At 38.7% G+C, this 22,889-nt stretch overlaps 1 protein-coding gene across 2 annotated transcripts in view; it reads right to left on the bottom strand.

Moving 5' to 3' along the window:
* LOC309872710 (L-lactate dehydrogenase C chain) overlaps nucleotides 1-22,889 on the bottom strand; it is a 47,472-nt gene that overhangs the window by 11,787 nt on the left and 12,796 nt on the right. For both annotated transcript variants that reach the window (XM_082747333.1, XM_082747332.1), the window contains exons 4-6: nucleotides 14,147-14,320; nucleotides 3,181-3,354; nucleotides 29-146 (exon numbers count right to left, since the gene is read on the bottom strand). In XM_082747333.1, the coding sequence (XP_082603459.1) occupies nucleotides 29-146; nucleotides 3,181-3,354; nucleotides 14,147-14,320 (466 nt within the window). The remainder of the gene's footprint in view (nucleotides 1-28; nucleotides 147-3,180; nucleotides 3,355-14,146; nucleotides 14,321-22,889) is intronic.

Raw genomic sequence — 22,889 nt, 5'->3', positions numbered from 1 at the left:
CACTGAGACATTGAATAAGTACTGTTACCTTTCAACAACTTGTTTATGGATATTTTTCCACTGCTCTTTGTCTGAATCAGTTCCTAATTTAGGGTCTAGAGTCTTCAGAGCAACACCAGCAACATTCACCCCACTCCATAAAGGCACTGAAAGAAACACATCTCAGAATAAATTCTTCTTTCTAGTGCTGCATCAGTTCTTTGAGTTCAGTGGGTTTCTATTATAAAGTTAGGTAACTATCTTACACATATATAAAAATAAGTTTTAAATGGACAAAAGAAAGAAACAAAAACCAAAATTATAAAGTATTAGAAAAATATGTAGTAGAAGTCATTTGTAATTTTGTGGTATAGGAGGCATTTAAAGCAAGACGCATCTGCAGGATCCACAAAGAAAAGGATGAGATAAAACATCAGAAGGAGCTCGAGGGAAAAGAGCAGCAAACACTACACAACAGTAACGAAGAGCTGACGAGGAGTAACTGTCAACCCGGAACTCTCATTCAAGAATGAGGTGAGTCTTGGGATGCCTGGGTGGCTCAGTTGGTTAAGCGGCTGCCTTCGGCTCAGGTCATGATCCCAGCGTCCTGGGATCGAGTCCCACATCGGGCTCCTTGCTCCGCAGGGAGCCTGCTTCTCCCTCTGACTCTGCCTTCCACTCTGTCTGCCTGTGCTCGCTCTCACTCTCTCTCTCTGACAAATAAATAAAATCTTTAAAAAAAAAAAAAAAAAGAATGAGGTGAGTCTAAAACACTTCCACATGAACAAAACTGACAAGATATACTTCCTGAAGATATACTTCAGGAAGAAAGAACTGAATCCAGGGGAAGGAGACAGATACAGGAAATAAAGATAAGCAATACAAATGGCAAACAGGTACACAAATCCAGACAGGTGTTACACTTGAATAGTAATAACTACTTTGGAGAGATAAAAACAGAATGGAACCCCAAAAGTATTTAATACTGTTGTCCCTTGAACAACACAGGTAGAACTGTGTGAGTCTCCTTATACAAGAATTTTTTCTAGTAAGTATATTGGAAAATGTTTTGGAGACGTGCAACAATTTGAAAAAAAACTTGCAGATGAACAAGGTATTACTCTAAAGAAAAGAGCATATAATATGTATAACATACTTTGATTGAATTAACTGCTTATGTTACCACTAAGGCTTCCAGTCAATGGTAAGCTATCAGTAATTAAATCTGGGGGGAGTCAAAAGTTATATGCAGATTTTCAACTGTGTGGGGATTGGAACCCCTAACCTCCATGTTGTTCAAGGGTCAACTGTAATTACATATGTGAGAGAACAAGGTCAGTCAAACTTAATACATTGTAAGGTCTATTCCAAAGAAGAATAAACAGACTAATTATTTTGAGGACAAGTATGAATAAAGGTAACCACTTACAAACTGATTGTATAATCCAAAGTAGTAAAAGAAATTAAAGAAAGTTTAACTGATCAAGTAGAAAGCAGTAAAGAGAAAAGAAACAAAATCTCACTAAATTAAATAATAAATATATTCAAATCAATACTAATCAGAATATACTACTTTTTAAAAAATAAAATTATGGAATATTAAATGTGAGACATTAAAACATACCTAGGAAAATCAATTTTAAGGACTTTGAGGAGGAAGAACTGAGTTAAGAAAATAAGCAAAAAGGGTCAAATTAAGGCACTGGTGAAACAAATATTTATCTAAGTCAAATCAAAAACATTTGTTTTGGGGGCGCCTAGGTGGCTCAGTGGGTTAAAGCCTCTGCCTTCGGCTCAGGTCATGATCCCAGTGTCCTGAGATCGAGCCCCGCAACGGGCTCTCTGCTCAGCCCCTGCTGAGCCTGCTTCCTCCTCTCTCTCTGCCTGCCTCTCTGCCTACTTGTGATCTCTGTCTGTTAAATAAATAAAATCTTTAAAAACAAAAACAAAACAAAACAAAACCAAAAAAAACATTTGTTTTCTAAAGTAAAACACCATGGTATGAGAAGTTCAGCTTGGGAAAAGGAAGGACAGTAATTGAGAAAGGTCATGAAAGTGTTTTCTGGTGCATTTACCAGAATGGTAATTACACAGATATGTTCACTATTTGATGATTTATTGAGCTATAAATTTATATTCTGTACAATTTTTCAGCATGTTTTATATATACTTAAGTGAAAAAAGTTTTAAAGTATATGATAAATTTTATCATGATTTTAAGAATATCTATTATATTATGACCCTTGAAGTAAAAGGACAATAGAAAGGCTCACTAAATGTTTTGAATTAATGAATGATTGAATGAACAAATGCTCCCTATTCCCTATAAAATGGGTTTATTGACATTATGGAAAGATTTGCATGTATGCCAAATTAGAGAACATTGTAAGAAGTAGAAAGTTCTAACTGTGCAGCAGATATTAGATGTTTAAGTTCAGAAAAGAAAAAGGTCAGTGTGGCCTAAGTAATAGTTTAAACCACATATTATATAATATTACTTACATGAAAAATCTGAAATAAATGAATCAGAAAGTAGATTATTGGTTGCCTGAGGCTAGGTTTCGTGTGAGCACAGTAATGGGAGTTTCTTTTTGGGGTGATGAAAATGTACTGTAATTATCTTGTAGTAATGGTTGTACAACTCCTTGAATATACTAAAACCCATACACTTTAAATGGATGAATTTTATAATATGTGAATTATATCTTAATAATCTTGTTAAAAAATCAAAGTAAGGGATGCCTGGGTGGCTCAGTTGGTTAAGCAGCTGCCTTCGGCTCAGGTCATGATCCCAGCGTCCTGGGATCGAGTCCCGCATCGGGCTCCTTGCTCCGCGGGGAGCCTGCTTCTCCCTCTGACTCTGCCTTCCACTCTATCTGCCTGTGCTCACTCTCGCTCGCTCTCTCTCTGACAAATAAATTTAAAAAAATATATTAAAAAAAAAATCAAAGTAAGGTAAAGTTCTCCAGATATGAGAAACTCTCATAAAATAGCTATACGCTATGTGTACTATTTTATGAGAAGTAGCTAAATCCATGAACAGAAGACAAAATATAGGAATAGAAAAAGATAAACCAGGGCAGTACCAACAAAATGAAAGTTATGTAGCTATATTAAAATCGGGAAAAAAATGGACTTTAAAGAAAATAAGCATGATTAGAGATAAGTATGATTACGTAATGATAATAGGTTTATACTTACCACTAGAATCACCATGTTCTCCAATAATCCAACCATGGCAGCTTGCGGGATGGACACCCAACTTCTCTCCAATTAGGTAACGGAAACGGGCAGAGTCTAGATTACAACCACTTCCAATTATACGAGTTGCAGGTAAGCCACTTAGCTTCCAGACCACATATGTCAAAATATCCACTGGAAGAAACAATTTGTTAGAAAAAAATTAATGGTAACTTCCTTCTAAAATTTTCTTTTCTAAATAGATAAATTGTCTTTTTAACTTTTATTTTATTATTTTTCTTAAGTAGGCTCCATGCCTAGCATGGAATCTAACGTGGGGCTTGAACTCATGACCTTGAGGTCAAGACTTGAGCTGAGATCAAGAGTTGGATGCTTAACCAACTGAGCCTCCCAGGCACTCCTAGATAAACTGTCTTAAAATCAAATACAGATTCATTACAGAGTCTAAAGTGAAGCAAATCAACAAACAAATAAGGATTATCTCTCACAAAGGTGTTAAAAAGTTTAAATTATTCATGATGGGGCACCTAGGTGGCTCAGTCATTAAGTGTCTGCCTATGGTCAGGTCATGATCCCAGGGTCCAGGGATGGAGCCCCACGTTGAGCTCCCTGTTTGGTGGGAAGCCTGCTTCTCCCTCTCCCACTCCCCCTGCTTGTGTTCCTGCTCTTGCTGTCAAAAAAATAAAAGCTTTAAAAAAATTATTCATGATAAGAATTTTAAATTTAAAAAAAACTCTTTTGAGATGATGTATCTGTATTAAATAAGCAGTCAATTAATTCTACCTTCTTAAGCACACCTAGATTTCGCCTCTCCCTCACCACAATCTCATCTAATCTATCAGCATCTCCTACCTAAAATAAGGCCATATGCATGATCAGGGCCATATGCAGATGTGAATGACAAAATTCAACATTTGTTCATGAAAAAAAAAAAAACTTTCTGGGGTGCATAGGTGGCTCAGCCAGCTGAGTGCTGGACTCTTGATTTCGGCTCAGGTCTTGGTCTCAGGGCCCTGGGACTGAGTGCTGTGTTGAGCCCCACTTCAGGCTTCCTGCTGAGCAAGTCTGTTCAAGATTTTCTTTCTCCCTCTCCCTATGCCCCATCCCCTGCTTGAGTGGGCTCTCTCTCTCTAAATAAAATCTTTTTTGGGACGCCTGGGTGGCTCAGTTGGTTGGACGACTGCCTTCAGCTCAGGTCATGATCCTGGAGTCCCAGGATCAAGTCCCGCATCGGGCTCCTAGCTCCATGGGGAGTCTGCTTCTCTCTCTGACCTTCTCCTCGTTCATGCTCTCTCTCACTGTCTCTCTCTCAAGTAAATAAATAAAAAATCTTTAAAAAAAAATAAATAAAAAATAAAAAATAAAAAATAAATAAATAAAATAAAATCTTTAAAAAAAAAAACTTTCTACAACTGTAAAACGAAGGGAATTTCATAAGAAAACTCACATTAAACATCATACTCCATGATGAAAGACTGAATGCTTTCCCACAAGAAAAACAATCAGGGAGGTATGTTCCCTCTCGATATTTGGGCAAGGGTGACACAAGCCTCCAACACCAGAGGATGGAGATATAAATAGTATTTACTGGAGAAAATGTTAGAAGCAGAGAAATAAGGAATCACACAGTGTGCACTGAATTCCCATTATCCCACACCACAAGTTAGGCAGGGATCCTCTGTACACAATACAGCCAAGTGCAGAGGAGCCTCCTTTGGCTAGCAAGCTGGGTGTTCTCTAGAAACTCCTCCAAGAGCAAGAACAAGTCAAGTTCCACCACCACACTGTTACGTATCTATAAGTTAGCTTTGGAGTGGGGAAGGAATGCTCAGTTTCTTTAAGTAACACGAAATTTACCAAGGAGTATCTGGGTCTAGCAATAATAGGGAATATGTATTTCCAGGACCAAGGGACACAGATGCCAGTAATGCAGATTATCGGCTTAAGGCCTTGCTGTCTCTCCATAAGCCGGCTCAGTTCTCTGAGCTACCAACAGCTCTCTGATAAGCTACCAAAAGGAGGAAGGAAACAAGCCTCCAGAGTCAGCAGATTTATATCTGATTACTACTTACATTGACCTTCGTGCTGGGGGGTCCTAACCAGTAGAACGAGGCAAGGAAATAAATAGGTCTTTACATTGGAAAGAAAGAATTAAACTTAATAAAACTGTTTACAGATGACAAGGTAATATAGACAAAATATCTTAAGAATTTGAACAAAATTACTAGAATTAGTAAGTGATCTTAGCAATGTTTTGAAGATACAAAGTCAGTATGAAAAAAACAGTAGTATTTCTACATACTAGCAATAAGCAATGGGAAAATGAAATGTAGAGACGATTTTTTTATAATAGCATCAAAAATATGAAATGCTTAGGGATAATTTAATACAATTTGTTTAAGACCTATATGCTTAAAACTACAAAACACTGCTAAAAGAGAATAAAGAAGACATACATACATGAAGAGATATTCCATATTTGTGGACTGGGAAGACCCAACAGTGTTCAGATACAATCTCCAAATTAATCTATAGATTTAACAATCTCAATTAACATCCCAGCATGTGTTTTTTATAGAAATGGATGATCTAATTATAAAATTTATGTGAAAATGATAACAATATGTAATACCCAAAGTAATTTTAGAAAAGCATAAGAGGGGAAAAAAAAGAAGAGCAAAGACGATTTACATTAGCTGATTTGAAGATAGTGTGATAATAACAAAAAATATGAAGATCAATGAAAAAAATAGAGAATCTAGAAATAGACTCACATAAATGATAATTTTCAAAAAAGTTATCAAAGCAATTCAAATTAAAGAATTATTCTTAATAAATGTTGCTAGAAAAACTAGATATCATCTTTGAAAAAAATGAATGACACCTTACATCAAACACTAAAATTAATATGAAAAGAGCTTCAGTCCTAAATATAAAAGATAAAATGATAAAACTTATAGGAAATAATAAAGGAGAAAATCTTCAGATTTAGGGTGGGCTAAAGACTTCTTTTTTTTTTTTTTTTTAATATTTTGTTTATTGACAGAGAGAGAGAGATCACAAGTAGGCAGAGAGGCAAGCAGAGAGAGAGGAGAAAGCAGGAGGATGCGGGGCTTGATCCCAGGATCCTGAGATCATGACCTGAGCCGAAGGCAGAGGCTTAACCCACTGAGCCACCCAGGCGCCCCTGGGCTAAAGACTTCTTAAGTAAAAGTCAAAAGAGCACAGGGGCGCCTGGGTGTCTCAGTTGGCCAGCTCCTGATTTTGGCTCAGGTCACAATCTCAGAGCTGTGAGAGGGAGCCCTTCGTCGGGCTCTGTACTCAGTGCTGAGTTTGCTTGAGAGCTTTTCCTCTACACCCCTCTCCCTGCTCATTCTCACTCTCCCTCTCTCAAATAAATAAACAAATCTTTGAAAAATAATAATAAAAAAATTAAAGTCAAAAGAGCATAAAACATAGATAAGAAACTGATAAACTGGACTTCACCAAAAGACATACTCTACTCTTTGAAAAATACCATTAGGAACACAAAAAGGCAAACTCCAGACTGAAAGAAACTTATGTAATACCTATATCTGACAAAGGGACTTGTATACAATGTATATAAGAACTCTTATAATTCAACAATTAAAGGTTGAGTTATAGATCAAAAGAATTAAAAGTCAAAAGATATAATTTTTAAATATTAACAAAAGAGATGCACAGAGCATTCACAAAAGAAAATACACTAATAGCTAAGGAACACAAGAAAGATGCTCAACATCTTTGATCATGGAGGGAGTACAGTTAATTAAAACCATAATGATATTAGAATGACTAAAACTGAAAAGACTGATAATACCAAATGTTGTCAAGGACGTGGAGCAAGTAGAGCTCTCTTCTAGTGCTAATGGGAATGTAAAATGAACAATCACTTTGAAAAACTGTTTGGCAGCTTCTCACAGAGTTAAACATACACATACCATGTAAGCCATCCTGGTATTTACCCAGAGAAATAATGACATACACCCATGAAAATACTTGTTCACAAATGTTTATAGCAGCTTTATTCATAATAGCCAAAAACTGGAAATAACCTAGTATCTACCAATGGATAAATGGTTATGAATGGATAAACAAAGAAAATCTTAAATTATTTGAAAGATTAATTACTCTTCAGCAGTAAAAAAAAGGAATAGATCATTGATACACTGAGCAACATGGATGAATCCCAAAGTAATCATGCTAGGTGAAGGAAACCCAACAAAAAGGATTATATTCACTAATGAATGTATGATGCCATTATATGAGATTCCAAAAAACGGAGCCAGAGGTAGAATAAGCAACAGACTGCAAAAAGGTACAAGAAAAGTTTCAGAGGTAATGGAAATATACTTATCTTGATTATGGTGGTGGTTTCATGAGTGATTACATCTATCAATACCCACTGTGGAATGACATCAGCAACACAGCCAAATAAAACAAACCTTCTTACCACCCACTCCTCAAAACCAACAATCCGGCATCCACCCATGGACAAAAGTGCCTTTGTTAGATCAGTAGGATTCAGCACTATACGCCAAGGAACCCAGCAGGAGACTCACACACCCATGTGTCAGACATGTAATAGGCACAGAGGCTTCAGTCCCAGCTGTGGACTCTGCAATGGGCCATGAGCCAATTCCAGCCCCACTTTACTGCAGTCCAGGAGCCCCTGGAAAATACCATCTTAAGACAATCCACCCAGGGATAGGACAGCCTTTCTGGAAGTTCAGGTTTCCGGCAGAGAGGACCCAGCACACCACTGGGGCAAAACAATGAGCTTGGGTGCATTGTAGAGGGTGAGAGGAACAGTCTGACTTTACATACATCACTCCTCCCCCAAGGTGGTAGAGCTCAGTGCCAAGAGATGTTCTTAGCTCATGATTTCTCCCACAAAGGAAAGTATGAGTGTGTGAGTAAGCTACGCAAACTGCTGCCAAAGAAGCCCACTTCTTTCTCACCCCATCCAAAGAATTGAGTCCTGTGCTGCATGACTGGGGAATGAGGAGAAGCTAAGACAGTGGCAGACAGGACTCTCAAAGGGGCAATACGAGATACAGATCCTACTAAATGTGCTGTGGACTCCATCAAGAAGTGTGCCCTTAAGCCACTGGGGATGCCTTGGCAGTGGATCGGCTCCAAGTATGTACTACGTGGTCAGCTCCCGGTATGTACTACTCCAATGGCAAGAGGGGGCATTAGCAAATAGCTAGTGAACACAGGCAGAAAGCTGGACCAAAACTGTGGGTCAGAAAGAGACTGCAAACTACAACTTAAGCCACATCCTTGGGAAAGCAAAAGAGAGGCTGTCAGCATCTGGCCTACTGCAATGAGGGTCAAAATAAGGTGCAGAAGCTTAAGAATTCTGCCACAACAGGGTGTAAGATGTGTGAAGAGGCATACACATAGGTCTGATAAAGCCTCAGAATTCCTAGCAGGGCTGACAGAAGACATTTCTGCCCTGAACTAAGTTGGTAAAGACTAGAGGAGGTTACAACTACTTCAAGTGCAAAGACAGTGACACAGGACTTCAAGGAACAAAAAAATATCAGGGAAACATGACACTACCAAAGATCTCAATCATCTTCCAGGAACCAACCCCAAAGACATGGAGATCTGTGATTTAGCAAACAAAGAGTTCAAAATATCTGGTTTAAGGCAGTAAATGGGCTACAAGAAAACACAGAAATAGTTCAGGGAAATCAGGAAAACAAAAATGAGAAATTTAATGAAGAGATAGAAATCATTAAAAAAAGAACAAAATTCTAGATTTGAAGATTGTAATGAGTGAAATGAAAACTGCACTAGATAGCATCAACAACAGAATGGATTAAGAAGAAAGAATATGGGGCGCCTGGGTGGCTCAGATATTAAGCGTCTGCCTTCGGCTCAGGTCATGATCCCAGGGTCCTGCTTTTCCCTCTGCCTCTCTCTCTCTCTCTGTCTCTCATGAATAAATAAATAAAATTTAAAAAAAGAAAAGAAGAAGAAGAAGAAGAAGAAAGAATTTGGGTGCCTGGGTGTCTCAGTGTAAGTGCTACCTTTGGCTCAGGTCATTAGAGAAGAGGACCACCACACAGCACAGCTCCTAGAGGGTGTTATTCCTATCCCCACTTGGGCAGTGAACAGTTTTCTCATGGGACACCTGGGTGGCTCAGTCGGTTAAACATCTGCCTTGTGCTCAGGCCCTGATGGTAGGGTCATAGGATGGAGCTCCACATCGGGCTCCGTGCTCAGTAGGAAGCCTGTTTCTCCCTCTCTCTGCCTTGTATGCTTATGCTCTCACTCTCTCACTCTCTCACTCTCTCTGAATGTCAAATAAATAAAATATTTTTTTAAAAAAAGAAGAAAGACGGGGCAACTGGGTGGCTCAGTGGGTTAAAGCCTCTGCCTTTGGCTCGGGTCATGATCTCAGGGTCCTGGGATCGAGCCCCATGTCGGGCTCTCTGCTGTGCAAGGAGCCTGCTTCCTCCTCTCTCTCTCTCTCTGCCTGCCTCTCTGCCTACTTGTGATCTCTGTCAAATAAATAAATAAAATCTTAAAAAAAATAAAAATGAAAATAAAAAAATAAAAAAAGAAGAAAGAATCTGTTGAACTTAACAGATATTTTCAGAATATTCCACCCTCAAACATCAGAATACACATTCTTTTCAAGTGCACATGGAACATTCACCAGAATAGATCATATATCAGGTCAAAAACAAGCCTCAACAAATACAAAAAGACTGAAGTCAAGCCATGCACCTTTTCTGACCACAACACTGTGAAACTAAAGTCAACCACAAGAAAAAATTTGGAAAGACCACAAATACATGGAGGTTAAACAACATGCTACTAAACGATGAATGGGTCAACCAGGAAATCAAAGAAGAAATTTTAAAACATACATGGAAACAAATGAAAATGAAAACGCAATACCCAAAACCTTTGGGATGTAGTGAAAGTAGTCCTAAGAAGGAACTATATAGCAAGAGATGCCCACCTCAAGAAGCAAGGAAAATCTCAAATAAACCACCTCACCTTACACCTAAAGGATCCAGAAAAAGAAAAAGCATAAAGCCAGCAGAAGGAAGGAAATAATAAAGATTAGAGCAGAAATAAATGATATAGAAACTAAAAAAACAATAGAACAGATCAATGCAACCAGGAGCTGGTTCTTTGAAACGATTAATAAAACTGATAAATCTCTAGCCAAACATCAAAAAGAAAAGAGAAGGGATGCCTGGGTGGTCAGTTGGTTAAGCATCTGCCTTCTGCTCAGGTCGTGAGCCCAGGGTTCTGGGATCAAGTCCCACATGAGGCTCCCTACTCAGCAGGGAGCCTGTTTCTCCTTCTGCCTCCTGATCCCCCTGGTTGTGCTTTCTCCCTCCTTCCCTCTCTCCAACAAATTAAATAAAATCTTAAAAAAAAAGAAGAAAGGAAAGAGAAAAAAAAACAAGAAAATAAAATCAAATGAGAGAGGAAATAACAACCAACACCACAGAAATATAAACAATTACAACAGAATATTATGAAAAACTATATGCCAACAGATTGGACAACATAGAAGAAAAGGATAAATTCCTAGAAACATAGAAATTACCTAAACTGCAAGAAAAACTAGAAAACTTGAACAGATTGATAACCAGCAAAGAAACTGAATCACTAATCAAAAAACTCCCAGCAAACAAAAGTCCATGATCGTATGGCTTCACAAGAAAATTCTACCAAATATTTAAAGAGTTAATACCTATTCTTCTTAAATTATTCCAAAAAACAGAAAAGGAAGGAAAATTTCCAAATTCAGTCTGAGACCAGCATTACCCTCATAACAAAACCAGATAAAGACACCACTAAAAAGGAGAACTATAGGCCAATATCTCTGATGGACATAGATGCAAAAATTCTCAACAAAATCCTAGCAAACCAAATCCAACAATACATTAAAAAAATAATTCACCACAATCAAGTGGGATTTATTCCTGGGTTGCAAGAATGGTTTAATATTCTCAAATCAATCAATGTGACATACCACATTAATAAAAGAAAGGGTAGGAGCCATATGATTCTTTCAATAGATGCAGAAAAAGCATTTCACAAAGCATGACATCCATTCATGATAAAAACCCTCAACAATGTAGGTGTAGAAGGAACATACCTCAAGGTAATAAAGACCATATATGAAAAACCCCACAGCTACTATCACTGATGAAAGAAACGCAAGATGACACAGAGAAATGGAAAGACATACTCACAGACTGGAAAAGCAAACACTGCTAAAATGTCCGTGCTACCCAAAGCAATTTAAATATTTAATGCAATCCCTTTCAAAATACCAACAGCATTTTTCACAGAGCTAGAACAAATAATCCTGAAATTCGTATAGAACCACAAAGACCCCAAATAGCCAAAGCAACCTTGAAAAATAAAAGCAACCCTGGAAACCTCACAGTTCTGACTTCAAGTTATATTACAAAACCATAGTATTCAAAACAGTATGTTTTTTTGTTTTTTTGTTTTTAAAGATTTTATTTATTTGACACAGAGAGATCACAAGTAGGCAGAGAGGCAGGCAGAGAGAGAGAGAAGGAAGCAGGCTCCCCGCTCAGCAGAGCCCGATGCGGGACTCGATCCCAGGACCCCGAGATCATGACCCGAGCCAAAGGCAGTGGCTTAACCCACTGAGCCACCCAGGTGCCCAAAACAGTATGTTAATGGCACAAGAAAAAAACACATAGATCAATGGAATCAAATAGAAAACCCAGAGATAAACCCACAACTGTAAGAATTTCCAATGGGAAAAAGACAGTCTCTTCAATAATATGTGAAAACTGGACAGTCACATGCAAAAGAATGAACTGAACCACTTTCTTACACCACACACAAAAATAAATTCAAAATAGATGAAAGACCTAAATGTGAGACAGGAAACCATTGAAGTCCAAGAAGAGTACACAGGCAGTAACCTCTCTGACATGAGCCATAGCAACTTCTTTCTAGGTATGTCTCCTAAGGCAAAGGAAACCAAATCAAAAATAAATTATTGGGACTACATCTAAATAAAAAGCTTCTACACAGCAAAGGAAATTATCAACAAAACTAAAAGGCAACCTATGGAGTGTGAGAAGATATTTGCAAATGATGTATCTGATAAAGGGTTAGTATCCAAAATATACAAAGAACTTACAAAATTTAACCCTCTCCAAATGAATAACCCAATTAAAAAATGGGCAAAAGACATAAATAGACATTTTCCAAAGAAGATATACATGGCCAACAGATACATGGAAACATGCTCATTATTCATCATCATGGAAATGCAAATCAGAACCACAAGTTATCACCTCACACCTGTCAGAAAGGCTAAAATCAAAAACATAAGAAACATCAAGTGTTGGCAAAGATGTGGAGAAAAAAGAACATTTGTGCACTGTTGGTGAGAATATGATCTGTTGGGGCACCTGGGTGGCTCAGTTGGTTAAGCAACCACCTTTGGCTCAGGTCACGGTCCTGGAGTCCTGGGATCGAGTCCCGCACATCAGGCTCCCAGCTCCATGGGGAGTCTGCTTCTCCCTCTGACCTTCTCGCCTCTCATACTCTCTCTCACTGTCTCTCAAATAAATAAATAAAAATCTTAAAAAAAAAAAAAAAAAGAATGCGATCTGTTGCAGCCACTGTGGAAAACAGTATGAAGGTTCCTCAAACATTAAAAACAGAAATGCCATATGATTCAATTATTCTACTCCTGGGTATTTACCTGAAAAAAAAAACACACTAATTTAAAAAGATATGTGCACACCTGTATTTTTTGCAGCATTATTTACAATAGTCAAGATATGGAAGCAATGTAAGTGTCCATCAACAGACAAATGGATAAGGAAAATGTAGTACATAATGGAATATTATGCAACCATAAAAAATGAAATTGTGCCATTTGAGAAAACATGGATAGACCTAAAGGGTATTTATGCTAATTGAAATAAATCAGACTGAGAAAGAGAAATACCATATGACTCCACTCATGAGTGGAATCCAAAAAAAAAAAAAGAATAAACAAACAAAAAGCAGAATCAGACCTATAAATACAGAGAACAAACTGATGGTTGCCCAAGGGGAGTGGAGCGAAGAGGTTGGGCAAAATGGGTTCAGGGGGAGAAGGAGATTCAGACTTCTAGTTATGGAATGAATGTGTCATGGGAATAAAAGCTGCACAAGAAGAAAAAAACTGTAAGTTATATATATATATATATAGACATATGTATACAATTTAATATTGTATATATACAATTTAATATTCATCCATACATATTTATTATATAAATTATATAATTAAAATTTATATTGTATAAATTATATAACTACAATTTAATATTCAGCTATGAGAGAGAAGGAAATTCTGCCATTTGTTACAGCATGGACGAATTTGAAGGCATTATGTTAAGTGAAGTTAAGTCTGACAGAGAAAGACAAATACTGAATGATGTCACTTACATGTGGCTTCTAAAATGGTCAAACTCATAAAAACAAAGAGGTGGTGGCCAGGGGCTGGGGAAGGGGGGAAATGGAGAGATGTTTATAGTTACGGTTATAAAATGAGTAAGCTCTGAGTATCTAAGGTACAGCATGGTGACTATAGTTGACAATACTGTATTATATACCTAAAACCTGCAAAGAGAGTAAATCTTAAATGTTTTCACCATAAAAAGGAAATGGTAATTATGTGAGGTATTGGAAGTATTAACTAATCCTACTGTGGTAATCATTTTGCAATATACAAGTCTATCAAATCATTGTATTATACACCTTACCCATTATGTCAATTGTATCTCAATAAAGCTGGAAAAATCATTATATACTTTGAATGGGTACAGTTTATTGTACAGAAACATTACTTCAGTGAAGTTGTTTTTTAAAAATAGTATGGAAAGATCATCTTATTCAGTTAAAGGGAGGATAAAAGACTTACCTGGATTTGAAATAATAAGCATCTTACAGTCAGGACTATGCTGGACTATGGTAGGAATGATTGATTTCATGATGTTCACATTCCGTTGCACCAGGGCAAGGCGACTTTCTCCCTCCTGTTGCCGTGCACCTGCTGTCACAATAACTAATTTGGAGTTTGCAGATACTATGTAATCTAAAAAGAAACAGAAGGCAATACTTGGATCAAGAATGCCATAATTACTGTGCCTTACTTCTTTAAAAGTCTATTGTAAGACCTTGGTACTAAAGTACTCATCTATCAGGGTGCCTGGGTGGCTCAGTCGGTTAAGTGTCTGCAGCTCAGGTCATGATCCCAGGTCCCTAGGATTGAGCCCTGCTTCAGCTTCCTGCTCAGCAGGGAGTCTGTTTCACCCTTTCCTTCTGCCCTCCCCCACAGTCACACTCTCTTTGTCTCTCAAATAAATAAAAAATCTTAAAAAAATAAAGTACTCATCTATCATAAATAAATAAACAAATAAGGCACACGTCTACCTTTATACTGGCATTTACAGATGAAAGACTTTCCACGTAGCAATGTTACATCACATAACCTGAAGGAGGCCTTGTTACTATGACTTACCAGCTCTTTTATTTTTTTTAAGATTTTATTTATTTATTTGACAGAGATCACAAGTAGGCAGAGAGGCAGGCAGAGAGAGAGAGAGGAGGAAGCAGGCTCCCCGCCGAGCAGAGAGCCCGATGCGGGACTGATCCCAGGACCTTGAGATCATGACCCGAGCCGAAGGCAGCGGCCTAACCCACTGAGCCACCCAGGCGCCCACATTTTTTTTTTTTGAATAATAACATATCCTTTTAGCCCACATTCTCATTTCTTTTTAAGGCCTGAGGCAATGCAAGTCAGCATGCTCTGGCCTCTTAGAAACACCTTATGAAGCTTAGAACTCTGAGAATTTATGTCTGTTTCAAGATTCTAAGAATGAGCATGTATTTACTTCTATGATAAGGGACTAGATTTGAGATCATAAAGTAGTTCTTGATCCTCACAGGAAGGTATAAACTACTTTCTAAGTCTAATGACCAGTTATACAAGTGTTTCACCTATTAAATCCAATGATAATATGATATGATGCTCACTATCCCATAGCGGACTTTAAAAAAAGCATTATATACCTTGAATTCATGGTCCTGATGTCAATGTTGTATGCCCTTCAAACTGAGCCAGCCAGGTGTCCCCAGGCTCCTTTTAAAAAAGGAAATCTGCTGAATTTTAAAGACATTATTGTATCTCCGTTTATGGCCATTTCATATTTTTCTAATCCAAAATCCAAAACAGGAGATAAACATTTTAATGTTTTCCCTGTCTCAGCAAAGATTTTAACTAGAAAGATAAACTTAGAAAGATGGCATGTCTTAGCCTAACATGTTTCAAACATTCTCTAGGAAATTATCTCCCTTTTGTATCAAGTAAAAGACCCACAGGAGGAAGTCCTTTTCTCTCTGCACAGTTTACTAATTCTTTTTTTTTTTAAAGATTTTATTTATTTATTTGACAGAGAGAGAGATCACAAATACGCAGAGAGACAGACAGAGAGAGAGATGAGGAGAAGCAGGCTCCCTGCTGAGCAGAGAGCCCTATGCGGGACTCGATCCCAAGCCCCTGGGATCATGACCTGAGCCGAAGGCAGAGGCTTAACCCACTGAGCCACCCAGGCGCCCCAAGTTTACTAATTCTTGTTCAAAGACCTTGCTTGACATTCACCTTCTATAAAGTCTTATCTAACCATAGAAACCCAAAGTAATCTCTCAGTCTCTCTCTTTCCCCACCCCTCTTTCCCCTCCTCCTACCCCCTCAACTCTGCGGAGTCATTTCTCCGCAATTCAGATTATTTGAAATATTACAATGTCCAACAAATACAATTAAACTTTCTACCAAAGTAAAAGAAAAGTCTTTTCATCATCTGCCTCCAAATTATATTACTAGCTTTGTGTCTTAATTTTATGTTGGATTTTCCAGGTCCCATGATTCTGTTAATGCCATCATCTCTTCACCTGTTATTTTCCTTTGTAAATATAACTCAAACCTCCAACATACAGCAAACCATAATGATCTGGAGCAAAGGCTCTAAGGTCCAACTGCCTGACTCTGCCACTTCTTGCGGTGTGACTGACTCTGGACAAGTACTTTGCCTGCTCCTCTGATCCTTATATCTTCATCTGCCAGACTGAGCTAAAAACAGTTTTTCCTTTATATGGTTCTTAAAAAACGATTCAGCATTGCAGCGCCTGAGTGGCTTAGTCATTAAGCATCTACTTTTAGCTCAGGGCATGATCCCAGGGTCCTGAGATCGAGCCCCGAATCGGGCTCCCTGCTCAGCAGGAAGCCTGCTTCTCCCTCTTCCGCTCCCCCTTGCTTGTGTTCCCTCTCTTACTGCCTCTCTCTGTCAAATAAATAAATAAAATCTTAAAAAACAAAAAGGGGCACCTGGGTGGTTCAGTGGGTTAAGCCTCTGCCTTCAGCTCAGGTCATGATCTCCGGGTGCTGGAATCAAGCCCTGCATTGGGCTCTCTACTCAGTGGGGAGTCTGCTTCCCCCCACCCCTGCCTGCCTCTGCCTACTTATGATCTCTGTCAAATAAATAAATAAAATCTTTAAAAATAAATAAATAAATAAATAAAGAGGGGCGCCTGGGTGGTTCAGTAGTTAAGTGTCTGCCCTCAACTCAGGTCATGATCCTGAGATCCTAGGATCGAGTCCCACACGGGGGCTCCTTGCTCAGCGGGGAGCCTGATTCTCCCTCTGCCTCTCCTGCTTGTGCTTTCTCTCTCTCTCTTAAATACATTCTACTGGGCAATCAGGCCATCACCACGGTGAAGCTGAGCAAAGAGGCCAAGCAAACAGAGGCTGGGGCAGCTCCTCAAAGATGACCAATATGCCACCCACTGGGACTTTGGTCCTCCCATGATTTACCAGGGATTTTAGAGATGTACAAATCCTGGAAAGCCTGAACCAACTGCTTTGAACCTACTTTGGGGATAAAGGACTATTCAGTTATCTGGATTTGGAAGTAAGCAATAGACAGGAGCAACATGAAAGGCATGCACACTAGCTGGGATCAAAGATGGGACCTCATTCAGCCATTCACCAGTTGGATGGAACAGGCTTCTTACCACATAGATGCATCTGTGGCAGAGTGGAACTTCTACGGAATTATTTATGAAAGTCTGCATCAAATAGGTGTTTTTTTTTTTAAAGATTTTATTTATTTATTTGACAGATAGAGATCACAAGTAGGCAGAGAGGCAGGCAGAGAGGAGGAAGTAGGCTCCCCATGGAGCAGAGAGCCCGATGTGGGGCTCGATCCCAGGACTCTGGGATCATGACCTGAGCTGAAAGCAGGGGCTTTAACCCACGGAGCCACCCAGGCACCCCTCAAATAGGTGTTTTTAATAATCTTTAAAAATGTCTATTTTGGGACCTTTCAATTTCTAAACGAATTTTAGAATGAATTTAGTGTCTATAGAACATAAAGCATTTTGAGATTTTGACTATGGTTGCGTATCATCTATAATCAAGAGAAGAATGGACATCTTACAAATAGACTTCCATATGCAAGGTCTATCTATTTATGTATTTAATATCATTCAACGAGGTTGTCTTCTTTTCTGAATAAAAGCTCTATAGAGATCTTCTTAGATTTATTTCACGTACTTCCTATTTTTGATAATGTAAATAATAGGTTTAAATTCTTCTCCTTGTTTTTGACATATATACGTACAATTAAGTTTTTATTAATAACTTTATGTCAACCATCCTCACTAAACTTTTAGCTCTATATGGGGTCTCTTTTATTATTTTTTTTTCCTTTACCTTCTTTTTGATTCACTAGTTATGTTCTTCTAATTTTATTACTTCCCTCTTACTAATTTAGAGGTTATACTGTTTCTATTCTTTTAAAGATTATCACAGCAGTTACACTATGCATATTTAAGTTATCAAAGTCCAAAGGTAATCATCACTTTTCCATCTTCCAGAATGACTGAGGAACTCAGAACACTACTTCATTCCCCATTACCACATTTCACACCCAGATTTATATGCTGTATTTTAAAATTTTTTAATCCTAAATTATATGGTCTTATACAATTTGTATTTATTTAGATTTGTCCTCAATTTTACCATTTTCTGTGTTCTTCACATTTTTTTTTGCATTTCAGAACTTGTATCTAAGGTCACTCTTCTTTTGCCTTATGTATATATTTTTGCATTTTTAATTTTTTAAAATTTTAATTAAAAATTTTTTATTTAGGGCGCCTGGGTGGCTCAGTGGGTTAAAAGCCTCTGCCTTCGGCTCAGGTCATGATCCCAGGGTCCTGGGATCGAGCCCCGCATCGGGCTCTCTGCTCCGCAGGGAGCCTGCTTCTCTCTCTCTCTCTCTGCCTGCCTCTCTACTTGTGATCTCTCGGTCAAATAAATAAAATTTAAAAAAAATTTTTATTTAAGTTCAATTTAATTAATATATACTGTATTATCAGTTTCAGAGGCAAAATCTGGTGATTCATCAGTTGCATACAACACCCAGTGCTCATTACCTCAAGTGCCCTCCTTAATGCCCATCACCAAATTACCCCATTCCCCCACCCACCTCCCCTCCAGCAATCCTTAGTTTGTTTCCCATAATTACCGAGTCTCTTATGGTCTTGCCTCCCTTTCTGTTTTCGACTTATTTTATTTTTCCTTCCCTTCCCTTATGTTCATCTGTTTTGTTTCTTAAATCCCACATGAGTGAAATCATATGGTACTTGTTTTTCTCTGATCAACTATATTGCTTAGCATAATACCCTCTAGTTCCATCCATATCATTGCAAATGACAAGATTTAATTCTTTTTGATGGCTGAGTAATATTCCTATGTACATATATTTATCTCTCTTCTTTATCCACTCATCAGTAGATGGACATTTGTGGTCTTTCCATATTTTGGCTTTGCATTATTAGCAAGGGTCTGATTAGTCTGTCTGTATTATAACCTTATTCTCTCTTTTTAAAAAAAAATATATTTTATTTATTTATTTGACAGAGAGAGATCAAGAATAGGCAGAGAGGCAGGCAGAGAGAAAGGGAAGCTTGATCCCAGGACCCTGAGATCATGACCTGAGCTGAAGACAGAGGCTTAACACACTGAACCACTCACACGTCCTATAACCTTATTCTTAGAAGATATTTTTGCTGGGTAGAGATTCTGGATTGACATTTACTCTTTCTCAGCACATTAAAACGATATCAATTCATTATATTCTGGTTTCACTGTGCTGTTGATAAGTCAGTTATTCTTTCCTTTTTCTATAATTTGTCTAGTGACATTTTTTTTTCTCTTTGCCTTTAGTGTTTTTCTTTTTTTTAGATTTTATTTATTTACCAGAGAGAGAGAGGGAGAGAGAGCGAGCACAGGCAGACAGAATGGCAGGCAGAGGCAGAGGGAGAAGCAGGCTCCCCACCGAGCAAGGAGCCCGATGTGGGACTCGATCCCAGGACGCTGGGATCATGACCTGAGCCTAAGGCAGCTGCTTAACCTACTGAGCCACCCAGGCGTCCCAGTGTTCTGTAATTTCACAAGAATGTGTTAGATAGGATTTTGTATTTATCCTTGAGATTATTTGACTTGAGTATGTGTGTTATTTTTCATTAGTTCTCAAAAATGCTCAATTATAAATCGTCCAATATTTCGTCCTCTCCGTTCACTTTTCTAATTATATGTACATGACATCACTTTATCCTCTATGATTCTTAGCCTGTCCTATTTTCTACTTCTTGCAGTCTATTTTTTTTTTTAGGATTTTATTTATTTATTTATTTGACAGACAGAGATCACAAGTAGGCAGAGAGGCAGGCAAAGAGAAAGAGAGAGAGGAGGGGAAGCAGGGCTCCCTGCTGAGCAGGGAGCCAGAGGCGGGGCTTGATCCCAGGACCCTGGGATCATGACCTGAGCCAAAGGCAGAGGCTTTAACCCACTGAGCCACCCAGGTGCCCCTCTTACTGTCTTCTTTGTAATTGCCTTAGGTTCATCATTTCCCTCTTCAGTGTGTCTGCTCTATTATTAAATCCATTAATTTTTTTATTTCATTCTATTTATTTCATTCTATTTAGAAGTTATATTTGACTATTTTACTTTTATTTTTAAAGATTTTATTTATTTACTTATTTATTTGAGAAAGAAGGAGAGAGTTGGGGGGAAAGGCAGAGAGAGAGAATCTCAAGCAGATTCTGCACTGAGCACAAAGCCCAGCATAGGTCTCAATTCCATGACCCTGAGATCATGACCCAAGCTGAAATCAAGGGTTGGACACTTAACTGAGCCACCCAGGCACCCTTATATTTGGCTATTTTAAAAATATAGGTTTTCCTGTCTTATACTGATATTTTCAAGTTGGTCCTTTATTTCTTTATGTGGAATAATTATAGTTAATTTCTATTTGTGTTTCAGAATTTCAACATCTGAAATCTATGGTAGCCTTTTCTGTTACCTCGGCTGGCTCTTGCTCATGCATTTTCTTGGTAGATTTAATTAGTCCTACTGTGAGATGTTCATTTTTTTGGAATATTATTTGTGGAACTTCTTTGAGCCCTGAAATAAAGTGGGTTTCTTCTAGAGACTCCCTTAAGTCTTTTTTTTTTTTTTTTTTTTTTTTTTTTTTAAAGATTTTATTTATTTATTTGACAGAGATCACAAGTAGGCAGAGAGGCAGACAGAGAGAGAGAGGAGGAAGCAGGCTCCCTTCCGAGCAGAGAGCCCGATGCGGGACTCGATCCCAGGAACCCGAGATCATGACCTGAGCCGAAGGCAGCGGCTTAACCCACTGAGCCACCCAGGCGCCCCTTAAGTCTTTTTTTTAAAGATGTATTTATTGGGGTGCCTGGGTGGCTCAGTGGGTTCAAGCCTCTGCCTTCGGCTCAGGTCATGATCCCAGGGTCATGCGAATGGAGCCCCACATCGTGCTCTCTGCTCTGCAGGGAGCCTGCTTCCCCTCCCTGCCTCTCTGCCTACTTGTGATCTCTGTCTGTCAAATAAATAAATCTTTTTCTTAAAAAAAGACAATGCATTTATTTTATTTGAGGGAGGAAGAGAAAGTGGGGGAAAGGGCAAAGGGAGAAAACCTTCAAGCAGCCTCCCCACTGAACTCGGAGCCGCTTGACCCACCGACCCATGAATTCCTGACCTGAGCGGAAACCAAGAGTCAGACATTTAACCAACTAAGCCACCCAGGTGCCCCAAGATTATCTTAAGTCTTAAGACTGCTTGAGATTTTTGGGGGGATTTCAAATAAGGGCCAGCTGGTATCTACATTCTTGGCGACCATTTCCTTCCTTTACTCAAGCAGCTGAGACTCTTGATTTTACTGTCAGTCCCCAGAGATAGGGAGAAACGAATTACTTCAAGATCATCCTTACATTAAGGAATTGCCAAATGAGGGCCGGCAAGCCACATCTGGCCCACCGCCTGGTTTAGTTAATTAAAATCTCACTGGAAGGGGCGACTGGGTGGCTCAGTGGGTTAAGGCCTCTGCCTTCGGCTCAGGTCATGATTCCAGGGTCCTGGGATCGAGCCTGGCATCAGGCTCTCTGCTCAGCAGGGAGCCTGCTTCCTCCTCCTCTCTCTCTCTGCCTGCTTCTCTGCTTACTTGTGATTTCTGTCTGTCAAATAAATGAATGAAATCTTTAAAAAAAAAAATCTCACTGGAACATAGCCAGACCCATTTTATATACAGTTGATCACTGCTTTAGAACAAGAGGAGAGTTGAGTAGTTTTGACAGAGGCTATAGATCCCACAAAGCCTAACATATCTGACCCTTTACAAAACAGATTACTAACCCCATTGGAGTTCCAGCTTTATGAAGTTAACTCCTATAGAACTCCCCAAATTAAGCCCTGTCTCCAGTCTCCTAAATCCTGTGAGGCAGTGGAAACCAAAATTGAAGTTCACAAAGTCTGACTAATGCTAGCTAGTAAAAACGAGCTACAATGCTCTGCTTAACTCTCTAGTTTCCTGACTTCACTCAATGCCTATTCCGAAAATGTCTTTATTAAGAGCATATCAATTCTAAATGAATTCTTTAAGGATTGAGAAAATCTTTCTTTTATATTTTATGCAGGAGTTTTGTAATTTACAGCAAAAAGACTGATCGAGGTGTTTATCCTGCCACATTACCAGAAAGTAAATGCTGAATGATTTTTTTTTTAAGTATTTTAATACAGTAGGAGCTCTTTTAACCTGACTCCACTGAACTGATTCAGTACATTAAGGGATATAAAACATACTGATATCTAAGGCAACTGAATACTCCCAATTAGTAGACTTTCATAGGGAAGGTCTGTGTACTTTTTCTTCCCTTTTTTTTAGAGAGAAGCAGAGAGACACAAGCAGGGGGAGGGTCAGAGGGAGAAGGAGAAGGCGACTCCCCGCTGAGCAGGGAGACGGATGAGGCGGGGAATGCAAGCTGGTGCAGCCACTCTGGAAAACAGTATGGTGTGTCCTCAAAAAGCTGAAAATAGGGACGCCTGGGTGGCTCAGTTGGTTGAGCAGCTGCCTTCGGCTCAGGTCATGATCCCAGCGTCCTGGGATCGAGTCCCACATCGGGCTCCTTGCTCTGCAGGGAGCCTGCTTCTCCCTCTGACTCTGCCTGCCACTCTGTCTGCCTGTGCTTGCGCTCTCTCTCTCTCTCTGACAAATAAATAAATAAAATCTTAAAAAAAAAAAAAAAAGCTG

Source organism: Mustela nivalis, assembly GCF_964662115.1.
Source record: "Mustela nivalis genome assembly, chromosome: 9".
NCBI classification, from domain to species: Eukaryota; Metazoa; Chordata; class Mammalia; order Carnivora; family Mustelidae; genus Mustela; species Mustela nivalis.
Note: the sequence above shows the minus strand (reverse complement) of the source record. Positions and strands in the feature narration are given on the sequence as shown.